Below are 22452 nucleotides of genomic sequence, written 5' to 3' on the forward strand. Positions count from 1 at the left end.
GGTCTTCATTGACTTGAAAAGCGCTATATAAATGCAGACCATTTAGATTTGAGCAGGGCATTATTGCATCTACTGTTAGGGGGTGTAATTGACCCTCTGTTTATTTTTCTTAGCATTATTTTCCTAAGACAAAAGTGCAGAGACCCACTTTTGGGTTTCGAACCCACCAGTTGAGAAACTGCTCTAGTTTACCTCATTATCTAAGGATGTCTTGGGTTAACTTTCTTTTTCTAACGAATGCAACTGTAAAAAAAATCTCTAGTAATTAAGACGCAGTCAGTTAAAGATTCACTTGAGACTCACCAGTAAAGGTACGGCTTGTCTTTGTCCACATTGATGTTATTGAGCGGATCCTGGCGGAACCATGTATTAATGGTGAAGCCGTTCTGATAGGGCCACTTGGCGATGGGCGGCAACGCGATGGCCTGCAGCAACACAGTCAAAGAAAAAAACCCGGTGAGAACCGAGGAGCTTCTGATGAATCCTTCGGCGAGGTACAAATCACATACCGCAGCGCTGCGTCCGGGGAAATTGAAAAAAGTGTCGGGTCCGTGGCGCTGAGGCATCTGGTTCAGCACAGACAACAACTTGATGGCGTGCCGGGGCTACCAAGAGAAAAGGGATTGTCGAGAAGGGGAGTTTACAGGAGTGATTGACGTTTACAAATTGATACACGCTCCCTGCTGGAGGAGGAACACGTTGTGACATCGCATCTCCACCGCAAGCTCGCGGATCAATAAGCTCCTCAATCACCTCTGCTTCATCAATACCGCAGCTCCACATCGACTTGTCTATCTATTTGTCTGTCAGTTTGGAAAAAGACAAGGGCTTTCTGGCGAGAAGGAGGCTTTACGGACCAAAAAGGATGTGGGAATCAAAAATGTCACATCTAATGATAAAACAATGTGAGAACATACAACTAACATCTGACTTACGTCCACCGGTTATTACAACCACCATTTTTTCCAGTAGATTCTCATTCTCGACGCATAACAGCCCGGTGATGCGTATTCATTTTTTGGCAGCCTGTCAGCACAACAGCCCGCCACTACACTTTGCACACTAACTAGATACCATCTCTGCTGCAGATGGCGCTATTGTAATGGATTTAAGACCAGTTGGTCGGGATTGGTTGGTCAGATGTTTCCTGTTGAGAAGGGTGTGAAGAAAATACAGTATTTACCTGTGTTTAACATGCACGCCTTAGTTTTTCTTCTCAACTCAAACTATGCATTGAAAGTGACAAACATTGTTGAATGGATGCGGCCATGGTTCAAATCATTTATTGACATCAATGTAAATAATACTAACATAAAATTTATGTATTTATTTCATGTCCTTCAAAGTCTGATTTATCATCAGATACACCATAGAGTTGTGTCCCTCATGATGCTTTTATGCGTTTATTTATATTCTTAGGACGACGTTCTGTTTTCTTCATTCTCTAACTTTCGTCTCTGGTACCATGAATAAAAATTGTCTGATACTAAGATCGAATAGAATGAACGTTACACATAAATAAATACAGTACTCATGGCCCCGCTGACTACACTGTTTTTAATTCAAATCCACCACTTCAAATGCCCAATTCACCCTGGAAAATCCCACAATACCACCCTCCCTACCACAAAACATTTTCTCCTCGGATCTATATGTAACGGGTGTAATAATAACTTTTGTTTTATTGAAATTCCTGCTGAAATATGTGTATAGGTTTTGGTAAGTGTCCTGCAATCATGAGTCCAACAGTGCCACCTGCTGGTATAGGGTAGGGTTTGGTTTTGGCTTCTGACATGTGACCGGGAGGCGGGGTTTGTTGGCAGTCTACAGGGAGAGCTGCCAACGGTAAGACACATCTTTTGGTGCTCCACGAAAAAAGTTATTTTTAAACATTACAACCACAGCTGACAAATCTCTCAACACGCACAGTAATGTGATCGATATTGTCAAGCTGTTTGGGATTTATTTTCGTTTTGTTTCTGTTTTACTAAAATGTTAATTCCCCTTGTAGAGATCAAAGAGATCAAAGCCAGCAGAGAAGCTAATGTTGTGACTCATTTCATCTGCAGGTAAATTGTATCCGTTTTTATACTCATTATTGTTCTTATTTCTATTTTCTCATATATATAAAAAGGATGATGTTGGTTAAAATTCAGACTAAAGAAAAATATGTTGAATTCATTGTAAACGTTAAAAAAAACACTATACGATCTCTTGTTAAAAGTATCTTGTTAAGATGGATGTAAAAATGTATTGTGATATTCTAAAATGTCTTTATGTAAATTGATAAGAAAGCTCTTTGATATGCTTTGGGCAGTCTACAGAGAGAGCTGCCAACGAGATCAAAGAGATCAAAGCCAACAGAGAAGCTAATGTTGTGACTCATTTCATCTGCAGAAACTGTAATAAAAACCTCATCATCCAGTCCAGAGTGAATGTGGATCTTTGGTGGGACAGGTACAACAACATTGTGTTGATTTCATTTTGGGTTCTTCTCATGTTAAAATGAATGGAAGTGTAACTAGTTTTCGAGAAGGTTTAGTTTTTTCCTTTCTTTGTTTGAAAAAAAAAGGGAAAAAAACATTTTTAGAAGTTCAAAGTGTCTCTGCTTCAGTTTGACGTGCATTCAAAAAACCCCTTTGAAATCCATAACACTCTCGGCTTTACTTCCTTGCTGATACTAGGAAAGACACCCTGATGTGCCCCATATCTGTCTTGGCCTCACCGGTATTTTGTAAGGCTAATCAGGCTAATTCAATACTCTGGAGTCCCTCGAGAGGGCTGTGCTTACCCAGATTCCGTTGTCGCCTCTCAGCATGCTGAACAGCAGCTTCAGCTCCTTGACTGTGATGCTATAACTGGCCATGACACCCAACATGTCCACCAGCAGATCTGCAATAGCAAAGCGGCAAAAACACACCGTCAGGGCATCGCTGAGATTATTACAAATTGGTGAAAAAAAGGAGTAGAACTATCTTTGTAAAGGCTGATTTACTGATGACAGATGTCTGGAGATTCGGTTAAGTACAGTTAACACCTGCTACTCCTAGAAAGAACAGGATATCAACCACAAGGGGGCAGAAAGACGCTAGTTTTGGGCTAAATCAAGCTCCCCAACTCACTTCAACAATGAATCTGATAAATAATATTCAAAGCACTATTATTGTCATGATTATTGATTGGACTCTTTTTAAACTCCCGTCTTTCGAAAGGAACCCGTCAGATCGTCTGCAAACCTATGCTCTCAGCTAAGCAAGCTTTCGTACTCTCTGACATTATCCTGCCCTGTTTTCTTGCCTGATACCTGTTGGCGACCCTTTTTTTGACCCGTTTCTCCTTTTGCTCCTCCGTCCTGGCCATCGACCTGTTTTGCCCAGTTTCCTGCCCGATACCTGTTGTCTACCTCTTTTCTGGACCCGTTTCTGTTTTGCTCCCCCGCCCTGGCCATGGACCCGGTTTCTCGCTGTCAACGACGACCCTCGCTCGAGACGGAAGTGCCACTTCCGTGTTCCTGCCATCAGCTACCCGTGACTGACGATCATCGGATCGTGGATGCAAACGCTGCTCTCTTTCTTAATAAAAACGGAGTAAAAGGAACACTATTGGGTCCTGTCTCCGTTCCTGGTCTGTGACAATTATATCCTTTTAAGAGGCGTAGAAACAGCTTCCTCACGTTTTGGTGCAGTCAGCAATCGTTTCACATTCGCCTGCTAAAACCCTGTCAAAAACAGAATAAAACGCAAGCTATGGTGTGTGTTTGTGCACGCCCTTGACAACCCCAACCAGGAATTTTTCTAGGAGCATAGAAGCGAGTCAAATTCTTTCTTCCTTGTGTGCAGTTAAAGCTGCGTAAATATAATGCAGCACCCAATTTCATTAAAGGAAATAAAGCATCACACACTGCGTGTGTACGTGTGTACGTGTAAGTGTGATCAATGCATGTAGGTAGGTCATTGAGCGCTGCGGCGTAAGTCAAAGCACATCATCCTGCAGAGACATGATAGAGGGAGGAGGGAGCGCGGCATTAAAGGAAAAGTCAAGGACGATGCAATTATGTCAAAGAGACTTCACACTATGGAAGGAAGGAAGCCTACACGCACAGTGCAAACGCTTTTTGTGTGATACAGATTGACAAAAATGACCTAAAAGCCCCCTTACAATTTTGGTTTGAATTGATTACACTAGGGACCTAAAACTTGCAGCTCGCAAAACAATTTTATGGCTGGGGTCTCAAACTATGAAAGCTTAATTCATTCAATGCCAGTCATTTCTCTGAAATGGGAAGTACGGGTGCCAGAATTTCTTTGCCATTTTGACTCTTTTCTGAAGGCCTACAGAAAATTACTTCTGTAGTTTTATAAACATAGGACAAATCAAAAGAAAGCTTGATACCTCATCTCTCATTAGGAAAAAAACTATGTTTCTAGCCTTTACCATTGTTTCGTAAACAACAGTTTGCTTGCAAAATAACACTTTATTGCAAGAAGACTGAATTAATGCATGAACTTTGGAACAACTTTTCAGGTCATTTGGGGGCTACCCACACACTCTCAATCGCTGGATAGAGAAAGTAACACGAGGAAGTGGTGGCTCCCCAATGTGTGGACAAAGATCTGATCAATGCCATTTCTATAATCTAGGAGTGATTTATCATACTGAAATCCTTCTGTGAAGCTTGATACTTAGGACGGCATTAGTAGTAGATTCAGTTTGTGATCCCTGCCTTACAGGGGCCACTAAAATAAACCCTTTGTCTTAGAATTACTATTTTACGATCTAGATTATTGGACTGATGATAACTTTTTGCATTTTTATATTGTACATACGCAAGGGAGATTTCATAAGATGTCAGTTCCTTATTTCGACTCGTATTTGACTAGTACTGCATTACTGTCATAATTGCACAATCACGTTGCTTTTCTTAAGTTTACACACCCTTCAGGGCTGATCTGTTTATTTATAACCTTGAGGAGTGGGCTTTAGAAAGGAATGTCTTATCTGATAGCTCTTCTCCCGCCCCTCCTTGTAGGTTCTAAATCCATTGGTATCTTCTCGCCTTATTTCGAGTGTCTACTACGGTTTAAACTTAACTGATTTTTATAGAAACAGACGGAAAAGGTTATTAGTGACACTATGGCTGATTTAAAAATATAAATATATCGTTGACTTTGGAATTTTGTAGAGATTTCCAGGAAAATACCGGGATATGACCATACACTTTGTTGGCTTTCAATATTTACTGAGATATTTTTTAGGAAACTGACTGAAATCCAAAAAGACTACGCATGTGAGTGTTGTGCCAAAACTTGTCCTTGAATTTACAACTGGATATTCCTATCATGTTTTTTGGCTTAAAAATACACAACTCCCTTGGCTCTACTACTTGACAAGCAAGGACAGTCGAGGTAAATAAAAAACAAGCGTTTAAAAAGGCACTCTGTAGCCTTGACTGTTATGTGCATGAAAAAAACACAAACTTTTGTCTCACACACGTCGGTTGTTTACGTGGTGTTACGACCTGCCGCTGAACTTTGCGGCTTCGTGTCTGGTGGAGAAGACGCGCGGTGCAAAAATACTCGTCAGGGGGGAATTGACTGGCGAGTGAGTGACTCAGAGGATAGGCGGGTAAAGCATCGATTACACAAAAAGATCATCTGAAAAAAAGAAGATGATAGACTCTCACTTGGCCTTCAAGGAGTGACAAAACCCACTCAAGTGCCTCCTTATTATAACAATGCTTTCCTACACACTTGTGCAACTAGTAGGAGAATATATTCACACTGTATCTGCCCAATGTTTATCAAACATCCCTCTCTATCCCTCCGATTTCTATTTTGTGTGGCTCCTGGGTTTCTACCTGCGATCATGTCGTCCACCGTGCTCATCTTCAGCAGCACCTGCTGGATGAGGCCCACTTCGGTGCTGGTCTGCAAGTTGCGGACGCTCTTGCGCAGGATGGCGGTGAACATGCTCCAGATCTCCGCCTGGCACGTCACTTCGCAGTGCGACAGCAACTCTACCATGCAGCCGATGCTCTCCGCCTCCTGGATGATGAAGTTCATCTCCAGGTCGAACTCGCCGCCTACCAGCTGAGAGTTGATGACGAAGGAGAAGAAGAAAGAGGAGGTAAAACGTTTGGAAGCTGCAGCCTGCATAATGGTTACACATCTGCAAGTACACTGTAGAGAGGTGGTTCTCGACTGGTCTGACTTGAGGACCCACCATTTCACCCAAATGACAAGCTGCGACCCAAATCAAGAAAAAAACACACCTCTAAACTTTATCAAATAAAAGGATTATGAGGTTTAAAGCAGAGATAGTAGAATATATTATTTTTTTTTTCTCCCAAAAAACAAAATGATCAGCAAAACCAAGTGCAGAAGTCTGGGACAATAATGACAAAAGTTCACTACAGCCCGTTTTTATCCTCCAAAAAACGTGCAATTAGAACCATACACAGGGTAGGATAATAGAATCATACTAATATCTTATTCCTGCAGTCCAAATTATTAAATTTGGATGACTTAGTAAAATTTTTCACTTCACAACTGCTATTTAAGGTAAACAAATAGTGCCAGAAAACATCCAAAAATCATTCATTCAGAAAGAGGGAAATTATAACTTAAGGGGCTGTAGTCAATTCAAAATCCCAAAGGTGAGAACTACCAGGAAAAGTATGTGTGTGTTTGTGTGTGGAGTCAAACTTTGGAACGATTTACAAGACGAGATCAAACAATGTCCAACTATTCACGTGTTCAAATTAAAATACAAAAAACATTACTGGCGGAATACAGAGATGAAGAAAATGGGGTATGAGTGATACGGGAGATTGGAAATACTGAGTTTACAACTTTGGTTAACTTTGTTGTTATTATTGCTATCGTTGTTATTATCATTGGTGTCGCAATGATATTTAGTGACAAGTAGCATTATAACGTTAATAGATGGTTACTACGATGGTTAGTGTATAAAATATGTGACTATTGTTATTATTATGATTATTGATATCTGACCTATGTAATGTGTGTATCCTTGAGATTATGTTGTATTTAGACACAATAGAATGTAATTAATAGGGAAAATGAAGGGGTACGGAAAATAAGCGCCTGCTTCTTACTACCCCTTTTTGAACATGTTATGTTAACATTATTTAGTTGAGTCATTGTTTTTGTCCTGTTTTTATTTTAATGTTCGAAATAAAGTTTTCATTCAAGTGACTTCAAGTACCCTATATACTCGCCTATAAGCATACATAAGATATAAGAGACCCCCAATTATAACTGCTTTAAAATAGCCACATAATAGCCAAAATATTTTAAAAGTGTGTACTTAATTTGCTGGATAATAAAAAATCATAAAAAAAGCAAAAAAATACAACATTTTTTAAAACCATTGACTATACGTCTAGCAGTGCTTCAATGGCAGACACTCATACAATATTTTCATATTTCACAATAATTTCCTTCTTCGCCTCCATCGTTGTTGTCACTGTTTTTCACTTTTCCTAGCCCTCATCACTAACTTTCTTGGGCCCCCATATTATGGGCAGAAAAGATAGATAGATGGATACTTTATTCATCCCCGCAGGGAAATTCATACTTCAAGCAGTATCCTTGTGTTGAAAATAAAACAATAATAAAGTAAAAGGAATATAACACATAAATACCCAATGTAACGTGTTGATATAGAGTACCGGTATTTAAATAGTGCTACATAAAATACACACTGTAATAAAAATAGGGTAATATGCAATGTGGGGGTGTGGTTTAATGTGGGCTTTCACTCCCCCGGGTGGAGTTAAAGAGCCTCATGGCATGAGGAAGAAATGATCTCCTCAGTCTGTCTGTGGAACAAGACTGTGACAGCAGTCTGTCGCTGAAGCTGCTCTTCAGTTTGGAGATGATGCTGTGTAGTGGATGTGATGAATTGTCCATGATTGACCGCAGCTTTTTCAGTGCCCGTCTCTCAGCTACAGTTGTCAGGCTGTCCAGCTCTGTGCCCACAACAGAGCCTGCTTTCCTCACCAGCTTATTAAGACAAGAAACAACTCTGAAAAGTTGCCTGCCCAGCCATAAAGTTGCCTGCCCCATTTTTCACAACTTGAAACAAAATAAGACGACTAATCGCAAAAAAAAACATTGTTGCAAACTATTAAGGATTGATAATCAGAATGTTATAAATCTACTTATAAAATTCATTGCATGTACTGTATATGACATTGCTGTTTTCCATCTGCCATCAGTATGTACCTGTATTTACTCATCTTCATTCATGCAATGTTTGCGTTGCGTCGTCTGCTTCAAGCCACGAGAACTCTTCTTTCCACGATGCTCTTAATGTACGTTTACGTTTTGTAGCGTCATCAATTTTGTTAGCTTCTTTTGAATCTTTCTTCTGGGGCTGAGGTTTTGGCTTGATTCCCAACCACTTACCCATTTTTCTTGTGTTCTCTGTGCATCTACTTTGGAAAATGACATGCAAATGCACAACCTTATAATGCTCGGGAAAGTCCGGAAGCACAAAGTTATTTGACGCAGGCTTCTGAGTATGCATATTGCCTAACGAACAAAAACGCAGAAATTTCCAAACCGTACGAATCGGAATAAAGCAAACGTTTGATTTGGAAAAAAATTAAAAATAAAAACGAAAAGATTTTTTGGGGGGGAAAAAGTTGTCGGCCACCCAGGCAGAGACGTTGTGTAAGTTTTACGCCCGACGTAAAAGATGCACGCCCCGGGCATCCGGGCAGACGTTATTTCAGACATTGTTTATATACTCCCTAAACTTGATAATGGACATCATTGAAGGGAATATAGGACAACCCAGTTGTCCCACAGGCTCTTTGTAGACTCGTTTTTTGACTTGTAAAATCCAGCTAAAATGAGAAGTCCCAAGTATCCACGGAGTAACTGATCCCGGTCCAGCACAGCACATAATCGTTCTCTCCCCTTGTAAATTAGTCATTGCGACTATGTGGTCAATAATTTCCCCGGTAAAAAATAAATTGCGTGCTGTGACAGGGCTGCTGATGTGGGCAATGGTGTACAAAGTTGGCCCAGTGTCGATGGCCCAAAGTAGCCAGCCACTTCCTGTGATGAAGACCACATGATTTTTTTTTCATCTTTGGATCGCCAAATGTCTTGTCCACTCTCGCCTTCTTCCACATCACCTTGCACATGATTGTCACCCAGATCTTCCTCCGTGTCTTCTTCCTCCACAAGGTCACCCGGTTCAGCGTCGTCAGAAACCTCATCTGTTTGTTCCGCTTCTGCCAAGCAATCTGGTTCAAAATCCTCATCGGAATAGTTTAAGGAGGAAAAAGAATATTCGAGTTTAGATTTTCCCTCTTGACCGAATGCAGTGCTTCATTGGTTGAGTATATCGTTTCCATTCTGCTCAACTCAGTTTTGATAGGTAACGGTTGCTGGCTTGAGTTTTTCCACATACATTTTTGCCAAAGATCCACTCAGATTCTAACAGCTGAGTAATATAGTTGTGATTCGAGCACATTTTTATTTGAATTGTTTACCTTTCCCCCGTAAATCATTCAGATGTCTCTCTCCCACTGATCAATCTGTTTCTTTATTTAGAAGTAGCGCACAGTAAACACGCCCACATGTGCTTTGGCTGTGCCAAGAGGCACACATGCAATTCAGGTCCACGATACCTGATTTTGCAATGAGTTAGTAAGCACAGGAATTATTTTGCATTGCCTTGCAGAAGTTCTTTGCAAAGTGTGTCATGATTGCCGATTCAGAGCACCTGTGACTGCTCAATTGGCGCAAACAGCCCTGAGAGCTGATTGGCTGACGAACTCCTTTTAAACCCCCGGCTTTCAAGAGATCCCTGTCAGATCGTTATGCGAACCGTTGCTCCCAGCTCGGCAAGCTCTCACGTTCAGACTCTGTTCCTGCCCTGTTTCCGGAACTGACTCTGCCCCGTTCTGCCTTCCCGTTATCCGATCTGTTTTGCCCCGCTACCTGCCTGACACCTGTTGCCGACCTTGTTTCCGAACTTGACACCGCCCTTGCTCTCTCGTCCCGGTTATTATCATAATTATGGTTTTTATATTTGGACTGTGATTCCATGCAACAAAACGTTTTAATTTGCATACACTTGACTCCACAGCAATAAAGTGGAAAAATACCAAAATCCCTGGAAATGCATTGAAATAGATAAATCAAAGATTATGAATTATAATCAATGTCTATACATCCATATAATGTACATAGCACGCTTCGTGTATATTACGTGGTTGGCTCTTGAATGCAATAAAATATAAATCACAGCTCAATGCCATTTTGAACATCCACATGTTTTCAAGACCCCTGGGAAATTTGAGTTCCCAAGTATTTACTTTTCAATGCTCTGTCTTTGATCGAAGATACAAAAGGCATGAAAATATACATAATATATAACTGCATGCCACGAGGGTTAACCATGCACGAATCCGCGTTATGTTCAATAAGTTTTTACTTTGTACCATTTTTTCTTGTGTTTATTATCATTGCCACATATTTAGATGAACGGCATGCTAAATTTAAGAAAGAATTAATAATCATCCTAATTATTTGGTGACTAGGTGACTATTGAAATAAAGGGAATCTAGTTCACCACACTGAGGAGAAATTGTGAACTCAAAGCATTTGCAAACAGAGAAGAGCATGCAATTATCAAAAGAGGGAACTAATCAATTGGACTGGAAATATAACAGGATGTGCTCAGCTGGATGTCTTCAATTTGTCTATTACGTGAAGTTTGCTCTTTCTCTAATGTGAGACTCAAGGCTGGCTCAATCAAAAAAAAACAAAAAAAAAAAACCTTCTCTAAAAATAAACCGGCTTTAAAGATGACCGTCTCCCCTGCTTAAACAGTGGCGTAAAAAAGTATTTGCCATCTTCCTGATTTTTGTGTTTATAGCATATTCATCACTCACAAAAGGTATCAGATCATCAAAACAATTTTAATATCTCACAGAGTGACATGGTTGCTATGGTGCCCAGTTGGCCGCACCTGTGTGTGTCACGGTTGCCATGGCGCCCAATTGGCCCCGCCCTAGTGGCACCGGCTGCAGCTTGTTGACAGATTGGCTCCCTGTCAGTCCTTTTGTCGGTCCGTCTGCGAATCACTGTTATTATCCGGCAAGCCCTTTTTCGCCTGTTTTTTGGCTCCTGTTTGTCTCCCGTTACGATCGGTTTTGATCTAGACCACCTCTGCTCTCCTGTCCTGAATAACGATCCGTTTTTGTTCTCGACCACGTCACCTCTCCTCTCCTGGCTTTCGACTTTTTCCGTTCCCGACACCGCCATCGCTCGCCACGGAAGACCCACTTCCGCGTTAAGGGCAGCCTGCTCCTCGCGACCAGCGATCACCGGATCGTGTGTGCAGTCCTTTCCCTTCTTTCTAATAAAACTGTGAGAAACGTTACACGAGTGGGTCCCGTTTACGTTCTGGTCTTGACACAGAGACAACCCAAGAAAATACATAATGCAGTTTTGAAATGTTGATTCCATTTATTTAGGCACATTTAAATCAGGCCTATCGGGCCCTATTATCCCCAAGACTTTTGGAAAAATATTCTGTTGTCAGAACCAGAACAGATGGTAGACCCAAACGCGTAAGGTTTCACACAAAACTTCACTGTAGAATCGAGAAATTCAGCTGCGGGAAACAAACAAAAGTGGTCCGGTACTCGTTGGGCAGGAGGAGCAAGGAGTTCACGGGATCGGAGCGTGGTCGGAATGCAGAAAGGAGTGGTGTTGTCGTTACGGGCGATCGGAGCGTGATCAGTAAACGATGTGCCCAAAACGAGTCAAGTAGCCGGAGCACGAGATCGGAGCATGGTCGATGTGCCAAAACAGGTCAAGTAGCCGGAGCGGGAGATCGGAGCGTGGTCGGTGAGCCAAAACGAGTCAAGTAGGTCAAGTCAGGCACAGACGAGCAGTATACGGGTGAGGATGGGACAGACGGGAGCCAGAGTCAAATAGTGCTTGCCTTGCGTATGCGGGGGTTCGCTGACGGACTGACAAGGAGTGCATGGAGTACTGAGTTTGAATAGGAGGGGAACCAATCGGGCAACAAGCAGCAGCTGGCGCCAAACAAGCGGGAACAGGTGAGGGCAATGAGTAATCAGGACATCTGTGGACTGATGAGTAGAAAATTTAATTTTTTGATAGGTGTGCAACCCGTTGCATCTATCGTAAAAAGGAAGAACAACCTGAATCCAAGTGGCTAACTCAGGTGGCTAGAGAAAAGAAACAAGTTAAAAAAGTGGAATAAGCCAGAGACACTGGACGCAGAGGGCCGTTGCCTGCAGCCAAGTTGCTGACATGAGTGGCTAGAGAAGGAAACAATGGGAAAATAGAGGAAGAAGCTGGAATCACCAGACATGGGGAGCCATTGCCTGAGGCCAAGTGGCTGACATGAGTGGCTAGAGAAGGAAACAATGGGATAATAGCGGAAAAAGCCCGAATCACCAGATCCGGGGAGCTATTGCCTGAGGCCAAGTGGCTGACATGAGTGGCTAGAGAAGGAAACAATGGGATAATAGCGGAAAAAGCCCGAATCACCAGATCCGGGGAGCTATTGCCTGAGGCCAAGTGGCTGACATGAGTGGCTAGAGAAGGAAACAATGGGAAAATAGCAGAAGAAGCCAGAATCACGGGTTGCGGGGGCAAAACATTTGACAAAAAGACAATGATGCCAACAGTAAAGTATGGTGGTGGCAGTGTGATGGTCTGGGGCTGCTTTGCTGCCTCAGGACCTGTGGTGGACAGAATAATAAATTCTGGTTTTTACCAGAAGATCCTGAAGGAGAACTTCCGGCCATTAATTTATACCCTCAAACTCAAGTGCTCTTGGATCATGTAGCAGGACAACGATACGAAACATTCCAGGAAGTCGACCTCTGAATGGCTAAAAAAAAACCCCGAAGGCTCTGGGTTCGGCCAAGTCGAAGACTAGATTTAAATCGAATTGAGATGCTGTGGTTGTCGTGTCCAGCATGGTCGCCGTGGCAACCGGCTGGCCCCGCCCCCTGGGCAACAGCTGAAGCAGATCGCCTAATTTGCGCGTTTGCTTCTTAAGGGGGGTTTTGGGTTTTGCGGGTGCTGGCTCATTGTATTTTCTGTCTGCATTTCCCGTTCTGTTTTGCTCTGTCCTGTTTTGTTTGATTCGGAGGAAACCTGTGTTTTCACGTTTTGAGTAAAAGCCTGTTTTTGTTCTGTTTTGTCCCGGAGTTTTGGACAACTTTTATTTTGCTAAATAAAAGTTTTGATCGTCAACGCAGTTGAGTTCTCCCTTCCTGCCTCCTGCCTCCGTTCTGGTCCGGTCTCCTCGTGACAGTGGTGTGACCGTAAACAGGTAGTTCATGGTAGAAAACCCCCCACTATGGCTGATTCGAAACAATTTTGCGAAGAAGAATGGGCCCAAAATTCCTCCACAGCATTGTGAAAGACTACCTATTATCGTAAACGTTTGATTTCTGTTATCGCTGCCAAGGGTGGCCCAAAACACTATTGGCTTCAGGGGGAAATGACTTTTTCACATAGGACTGTCTAGGTTTTATTTTTTATTGTACCTTAAGAAATGGAATCAACATTTCGAAACTGCATTTTGTATTTCCTTGGGTGTCTCTGTGGGATATCAAAATTCTTTTCATCACTTGAAAATGTTGTGAGTGATGATTATGCAAAAAACACAGAAATCAGGAAGGAGGCAAATCATTTTTTCACGCCACTGTCCGCAAACAGGCGCGCTCACACAAACCTCCATGCTGAGCGGCAGATATCATCCCTCCAATATGGAGTGCAAATGGCCCACCTCTTAATGGCTGATGCAGCGTAATTACTTGTGAAAAGTATCGCTGTGCATTTCAAACACACATACGCACTTGCGCAAAAACATACCCACACAGGCAAGCACACACTCCAGCCTCGGTGTACTTCAGCATCCAGAAAGTGGTCGCCATGGTGACCAACAAGCTAAGAGGATACGCACATGCACTATCACGCTGAGCGGAGGTTATTAAATAAAGGGGGGGACGCATCATTCATCCGGATGGATAAAAGAAGCGCAGAAAGGAAGAAAAAAATATCAATAGGGAACATTACAAAGGCAGATAAGGGGGTGCATGTTTATTACACAAAAAATAAGGCAAAATAAGCCGCATTGGTTCAGAATAAGAGCTTTGTGTTTGATCTGAAGCCAGGAAATACAGAATAAGTTCTGGTTGAAATGCAGTGTGTGTTTTGTGGCCACCAGGTGGAGCACTGTGGAGGACTGGTTGTCCATTATATATGAACCAAAACTAGTCTCATCCAGGATGATTTTGGGGGAGAAGATGGGTAATAACAAAGGCTGCAACTATCAATTATTTCATAACCGATAAATCAGTCGATTATTTTTTTCAATTAATCGAAGAAGTTGATTGTTTTAAATCACATTTTTAATATTCTCTACTTGGACATATAGAAAAATGCACAAAACCACAGAATATTCTATAATATAAATAGGGCTTGTACCGTATTTTCCGCACTATAAGGCACACCTAAAAGCCTTTTTTTTTTTCAAAAGCTGACCATGCGCCATATAATACAGTGCGCCTTATTTATGGAACAAAATTAATTCGCAAAGTCTTGCAACTAACTTGCAGCCGCCAACTAGATTTTCCCCCGAACGCCAAGTAGTCTGGGATTTATTTACCGGCGTTTCATTGGCTAACCAATGTGTCAATCATCATTTGAATCGATCACTATTGGCTAAAGCTAGTCGGAGGTCAAGAGGCGGATCCTTTTTATCATTTACAGGCTGGCATTGGCTTAAACGGCAAAACAAAGCCTGCAATTGGCCGAAAAAGATGAATGCGTGCATACAGAAAGCATTTTTTTACTATTTTGTATTTGTAAATGTTTTATTCTCCTGGATTTATTAAACTCACGGATATAAAAGGACCACGGCTGCACATTATTATGAACACAACGACTTTGGTGAGCTATTCTGGCTATATATATTATCCCTGTATCTTGTTTCAGACTGAACTCAATGTTTCTGTGATAAGCGGTGCAGATAATGGATGGAACGGAGTGTCTATTTTTAAATTAAACTCAATTCCAAGTGTTTATTGTCATATATACAGTAAAGTTATGAGTGAAAAAGAAAATAGAAACTAAGGAATGGTTGGCATTTCTTGAATCCCAAGACTTTAACCTTCCGAATGATGGAACGATGCATTTGAGTGACATCGTACGGACACCGCATCCGCACGTGTTCTCGACACGTATTTGCGTCTTTGCAAGCTTTCGGAATGTTAAGGGGGTAAGAAGTTTGACTGAACTATCTGACTGTTTTGTCGACGTTCCCATTGTAGCGCCTTACAATCCGGTGCGTCCTGTGTATGTCAAAAATAGGACTAAAAACTATTTTTTCGGGGTGCGCCCTATAACCCGGTGCGCCTTATAGTGCAGAAAATATGGTACCAATAAAATAAGGAATCCAGTGTATCATATATTTTACAGATCCACAAATACATCTGGAATTTATCAAGACATATGATTATTAGATCTTAAGAAAATCTCGAATATATTTGTGGATCTGAACAATATATGAGAAAATAATATTTAGGTGTTAGGGGGAAAATGATATAATATGGGGCTTACATTTTCAGTTCCGGGACTTTCTCCCCATTACAATTTACCAGTAGGAAACACTACCTTATTGTTTTGCATGGCCCATAATAATGTCCATAATTGATACATAATCCTTGCACTAAAACAAATTTCATAGAACCCTGTTTGGGTGTAGCATGCACTTGGGGTCTACCCGTAGAGGGCGATGACACTTCATAGGACAATGTCATAAAAACTATCCGAGGAGCCATAAATCAAAAAGTAAATCATGCAATGGCAAATCATTTTTTTAAACAGACTCGTAAAACATGGCAACAATTTAGAGCATTTACAAGCACTTTACCCAAAATTAAAGCACTTGTTAATCCTTGAAAACAACATTAAAATGCAAGCACCTATACGAACCATGTATAAAACAATAAGAAAAGTCAAATAATTTAACAATGAACAAATATACTTACAATTGTATGCCTTACACCTTTAAATATGGAAGATACTCTAATCCTACCACCTTAACCAAAGATCATATTTTATTTGGACGTATCATACAAAAGAAAAAGTAATACATTTTTATTTTATGCGTAGCCAAACATTTTATCCACAAAAAATATCAAAAATGTAAACCTACTTTTCAAAATGTTGTAAACAGGTTTGTATTTCATGGTTAAATATTTGAATAGGATAAACATTCCAAATATGAAAACAATATATAATAAGCATAAACAAATTTGCTCTTTGTGTTGAGTTAAACATGTCATTATTATGATTTTTTTTTTTACCTAATTTTATTTACCTAATTTCGGATTTCTCTTTGTCTGTATTTCTGTTCCTTTAAAAATTGTTAATTTGTAAAGTTTGACTGTTTCACACCAGTTTTGTTTGTTATTATAAAAAGTTCAATAAAAAACGTTAAAAAAATGCTTATTAGGGGAAAAAAACCGTCTCAAAACGCCCCCTGCCGGAGCAAAGTGGTACTGCAGCCCTAAAAGTCACAACGAATTTCAATGCAAACTTATATGCATTGATTTAATGGGCTGAGTGCCTCATAAATCGTGTGACACACCGAATCAATGACGACATCTGTTGCCAACGGTTTTAATAATAGATTTTAATCAATTTTATTGATTTATTGTAGCAGCCCAAGCAATACACTGATCACCAGCCACAATCAGTGCAAACAGCAGAATCTAGCTACACCTATCATTAGTGGAGCCAAAAATAACTCAAAAGGCCTTGTTGCACAAGAACCCCAAAAATGTCGGCAGTAGACCTTATAGAGGGTAGTCAACACAGCACAGCAAAATCATTGGCTGCTCTCTCCCCAGTCTGAGTGACATTGTTGGCACGTGCTACTGATAAACACATTTGAGTCAACACTTTCCTTCAATTTGAATGTGACAAGATGTGAAACACCATGTTTGCATTTTGTGCATCTTTGCATAATTTCTGCAGGTGCTAATTTAGAAACTAGCACCTGTACACTCATGCGCAATAGATTTACTTTAATCTAGTCGGCGGCTGCTTGCCTAGTCGGCGGCTGCTTGCCTTAGTTGCAAGACTTTGGCACTTAATATTGATCCATATTGTTAGAATATGATATAATGAAATTGTGAATGTGTTTAATTGCTGTTAATAGTGCCAATAAAATTGTTCGAACCATATATAAGGCGCACTGTATTATAAGACGCAAGCTTTTGAAAATAATAAAGGCTTTTAGGTGCGCCTTATAGTGCGGAAAATACGGTATCTAAACATCATTAACTATTTATTTATGTAGATAATAAACATTAATATACTGGTAAAAGGCTAAAAATGCAACATTCGTAAACCATTTACTCTACCTTCCACCAGACACTCGTTTACCATTTTCTTATTCCGCAATTGACTCAATCGTCACCGTTTTAAACTTTTCCTTCCCCTCATTATTAACTTTCTTCAGACCGATTACTATGGGCAGAAAAAATCACAATAAAATGAAATGTCGTCCCTCTCAAACAAAGTTGGGACAGCGCGAATTGACTGAATAGGAGGAAAAGCTCAGCCAGGGCATCATCACCACTTACTGTTAAGGAGTGTAATCGACCCTCCGTTTTATCTTCTTCTTAGCATTGTTTTGCCAAGCCAAATGTCCTTGACCCACTAAAAACGTGTCAGCAACCCACTTTTGGGTCCCGACCCGCCAGTTGAGAAACACTGCCTTAAAACAAAGACTAACAGCCTCAAAAACAGTTACTTCCCCAGAGCCATCACCACCTCATACGCGTGAAAATCGGTTCAAAGTGGTAAGCAACTAATCCATCTATCCATTATCCGTACCGCTTATCCTCAGTAGGGTCGCGGTTTTGCTGGAGCCCATCCCAGCCATCTCCGGGCAGTGGGCAGGGGACACCCTGAACTGGTTGCCAGCCAGTCGCAGGGCACACAGGGACAGACAATTCGCTCGCCCATTCACACCTAGGGACAATTTTGACCGGCCAATTGACCTGACATGCATGTTTTTGGAATGTGAGAGGAAACCCGTGCAAGCACGGGGAGAACCTGCAAACTCCGCACAGGAGTTTGGTAGCTGGATTCGAACCCATGACCTCAGAACTGTGCCGCACACGCGCTAACCACCGCGCCGCCGTGCTGCCCCAGCAACTAACTTAATTTGATAAATTACGAGCTTGCGAATAAATACCACCAGAATGCCAACAGAAAAGAGTTTTTAAAAAAATGGCTGAGCTGTGAAAAAAAGACGTATGTAAAGAATTATTCAAGCACTGTGCAAAACATCTATGACATGGTTGACTTCAGTTGTACATTTTTCTTTGGGGGTCTATGAAGTCACTGAGGCGGGGCATCATACTGGCGGGTGCTTTGAATGCGATCTGTGCAAGTGTGTTTCCAAAGCAAACATCCTGCAGCAGTTGGCAAAGACGACCATTCTACCAGTTCAAGCCAAGAAAGCCTTTTGTGCCCAGGAGGTGGGCGGCAAATCTCATAATAATTCAAAGAAATCTCCCCGGTGTGCTAGAAGATCGTTTTGTTTTTTGTTTAAATGTAAACTACAGTTTTCCTTGGCCATATCCCAGTTCGACATTCGCGTTGAAGGATTTTATTATTTTGTGCAGACAGGTAGCGCTATGCTAACCGTTTTTTAAAATTTCAAAGCTGTATTGCAAATAACTTGAATAGTGCGGTTTTAAAGTTGTTTTAGAGGCTTAACCGCCAGACGGACAAAACAAGAACTGACGAGCTGGGGGCCCGAGGCCGAACGAAGAATCCCCGATCCTGGGAAGCCAGATGGTGTGGCGTTTACGAAACTGCACCCCAGCCAGTCACGTAACCAAGAAAGGGCGTCATCCGAGACTGCCGGAGAAGAGGAATGGGAGTTGGTAGTGTTTAGCCGTCTTGATTTTAATATTGTATAGATAACTCTTCAGGGCGACTCGGTAAAAGTGTCTCTCCCTGATGGCCACAGGGAAGCACAGTTTGTATTGAGAGGGACCCGAGCCCCCGATTCTGTATTAGTTTTTTGCTGTTAGGAATAAAATCACGGTTCATCCACCTGATTGGTTTCCGGGTCTTCTTTCTTACAGAACGAGATCCTATAATTGTTAGGAAAGATGAAGCTAAGGTTAATATCGGTTTGAATGTTAAATTTATGTTCAATAATTTGGAGTCAAATCATCAATTTCAGTATCGTGATAAATACCTTTAACCTAACAACGTCTTCGGTGCCTTGTGGATATTTATCTATGAATTAGCCATCAGGATTTTCTGTACGTCGCAGAATTTCCTTATCACTTTAAGAGCGCCGGCGCAGTCAAACCGGGAAAACTGCTTTCTGTTTCCTGAGCCCTGAATGGAGCACTCAGAGAACATCATTTACATTTTTAGCGACAGTCACTAGACGTGCCGTTTGCAATGTCAAAACAACAATTGATGTCGTTCCTGCATTACACTTTTGACATTAAGTCAAGGATGATTCATATCACTCAGAAATCAACAAAGTGCCATGCTTCTTTCCTCTTTCTCTAAAATTAGACTCCATTCCTCTCCGTCTAGAAGGTGTGCAGAAGCATAGACTTACACTATACATCAGTATACAACTGTTGCATCCACTATATATGAACTGTAGCATTTCTGTCACATGGGGCAGAAAATAAAACGTAAATGTCTCTGAGATATCTGGCAACGAGGCTTTTACACAGAGTTTGTGTACAGTGGAACCTCGGTTTTCGAACGCCTCTCAGTTCGAACAAATCGGAGTCCGACCAAAAATTTAGAGAAATTCTTGCTTCGCTGTTCGGTCAAAAAAATCGGAGTTCGAACGCCGGTAATGCGTGGGTGCGTACGCTAAGGTGCGATGCTGAGTGGCGTACGGGTGTTTTAGCCCCTTATTATGCCTCCGAAGAAAGTCAGTGCAAGCAGCAAAGTTGCACAGGTGAAAAATGAAAAGTAGTGCGTACAACTATTGCATTTAAGAAAGAAATAATAGCAAAAAATGAAGGAGGTGTGCGAGCGCCTTCTGCTGACCACCACAAAGATAAGGAATCCTATTCATAAGATTACGATAACGCGAACGTACGATTAGCCTGGGTTAGCTTTAAGTTTACGTTACACATTCAGGGAGTTGGAACGGAGCCCAACATTGAGGGTGTTGGAACCGAGCCCCCTTTCCAATGAACCGCTCACCACTTGTCGTGGAGACCCAGGTGCTAAATGACTTGTAAACGACCTGATTTTTTTATTTTTACACGTTCATGTTGGCGTAATCTTTCGTACGGAAGATTACGATAACGCGAGCGTACGATTAGCCTGGGTTAGCTTTATGTTTACGTTACACATTTATGGTAAACATTCAGGGTGTTGGAACGGATTAAAACGATTTACATTATTTTTAATGGGAAAAATGATTTCCGTGATCGAACAAATCGGTTTTCGAACAGGGTTCTGGAACAGATTATGGTCGAGAACCGAGGTTCCACTGTATATCATTTGTCTCTGTATTACTAGTCCCGCAGTGCTTTGCTACATTAAAAGAAATGGAGGGAATATTATAGTAGCTGTATATCCGGAACCTCACTCTCCTGATAAACACGAAAATCTGAACCAAACAATTCCATGAGTTTTTTTTTTGTACTTTTGGGACATTTATTCGATGTTTTCATTCCCCTCGGTTTTAGGTATGTTCTACCTTCTCTCCAGGAGAATACCTTATCATGGCAGGGGTTCCTTCCAGCGGTTACCACGGTTTGCATCATGCCGAGTTTCTCTATCCCATTGACGATGCCAGTCTTTTCGCACTTTTTGTGCCCCGAAGGGTTTTTTATTCGCTCAAATGTCTGAAAGCAAGGCCGTTTAACTGAGTTATATTTGGGATGAGACCTGAGACTCCCAGAGTTCATATTCAGCCCTACGAGTTTGCTGCTTCACATCTTTGCTACAGGGCACATACGTTTGGCAGCGCTCAGAAATTAATAGTGCAGGTAAAACTAAACAAGTATTTTTATAGAGTAGTAGTGGCATTGTCGATAAAAATCGACTATTTTCGCCGGGCATCCCTACATGAATATAATCTCTGCTGAGAGTCGCTCAGACACAAAAGCGTCAGAAATGATGGCGTGAACGTCAGGTAAAAATGTAAAGTTTGGGAGAATTTTAGCCTGGCTAATAAGAAGAGTTTGCAAAGCAAACCTTGCGCATCATGGCAGTACTTCGGGAATGCATGCCAATTTAAAAAGAACATCAAACTGTTGAACGAAACGGAGTCTGACTCGCCTCGGTAAGATTTAATTATATTCAAGCCAATACAGTTTTAATGATATGCATTGTGCATTTTATAACCGATATTTCACGATCGTGCCGGTCTGTGCCCGACAAAACGTATTAGAAATTAAATGCACGCAGTCCGATGGAAAAACGCCAGTTGTTAAAACATTTAAGAGAAAAACTTCAGCTGTTAAAACCATTTGATTTCAAACTGTTGAGAATTGTTTAGAACTTTTGCTACAAACGTTGCCTTTGGCCTGAATGTACGACACAAAATGCACATAGTATTAGATTTTTTTTACTGGTCTACTGATGCTGATGAACTGGTTCTTAGTTTTACAGGGATAAAACATGTTTATTTGATTTTACTTTCGCATTTTTTTGCCTGTCCATAACAAATGGACAGAGGTTTATTTATGGATTTATGTCCCTACTGACCGAACACAGCGGCTGATTGGTTTAAGATAGCGTATTTTTAATTTACCCATTTCTGTTGTGTTTATCATAATTTGCATAATACATAATTAAACCAAAACTCATGCTGAATTTAAGAAAATTTTCTGATTATTTGACTAATCGTTTTAAATAGTCGGTGACTAGTCGAACAAGTTCTTGGGTCAAAAATCGAACAAGGAATGACATTTAAATAGAACTTGTCTTACTTTTCTGAAAATTTTAACCATTAAAGCTCTAAAGAAGATACAGATACCATGCTACCAACAAACCATGGAATTGTTTGGGGGGGAAAGCATCTGCGATAATTCTATTTTAAATAACTGATCACTTTTATAAATGACTGCAAAATTAATCAAGCTGGTGACTTTCCACCAAAAAAGAAACAAAAGTAGTCACCGCTTTCAAAAAGTCATACAGGACATAAACATTTTGCAAATATGAAATAATAACAATAATAATACTATGCATCCCAAACAAACGCTGACATTTTTCAAGGGATTGTGTTGGTACGCCAACTCCAACAGGCGTCACCTTTGATCTGGATAGGATTACCTTTTTACAGGAGGAAACAGGGTCAGTTTTTCTTAGCAGGAGAGGAAAAAACCTACACCAA

The 22452-nt window shown here is 41.0% G+C and overlaps 1 protein-coding gene across 6 annotated transcripts in view; it reads right to left on the bottom strand.

The window, feature by feature from the left end:
• Nucleotides 1-22452, bottom strand: part of nbeaa (neurobeachin a) — a 145041-nt gene that overhangs the window by 91688 nt on the left and 30901 nt on the right. For all 6 annotated transcript variants that reach the window (XM_088321788.1, XM_088321787.1, XM_088321790.1 and 3 more), the window contains exons 2-5: nucleotides 5858-6089; nucleotides 2792-2892; nucleotides 510-605; nucleotides 304-425 (exon numbers count right to left, since the gene is read on the bottom strand). In XM_088321788.1, coding sequence (XP_088177914.1) covers nucleotides 304-425; nucleotides 510-605; nucleotides 2792-2892; nucleotides 5858-6089 — 551 coding nt within the window. The remainder of the gene's footprint in view (nucleotides 1-303; nucleotides 426-509; nucleotides 606-2791; nucleotides 2893-5857; nucleotides 6090-22452) is intronic.

Source organism: Urocampus carinirostris, chromosome 17, assembly GCF_059441175.1.
Source record: "Urocampus carinirostris isolate Australia breed hairy pipefish chromosome 17, RoL_Ucar_1.0, whole genome shotgun sequence".
NCBI lineage: Eukaryota > Metazoa > Chordata > Actinopteri > Syngnathiformes > Syngnathidae > Urocampus > Urocampus carinirostris.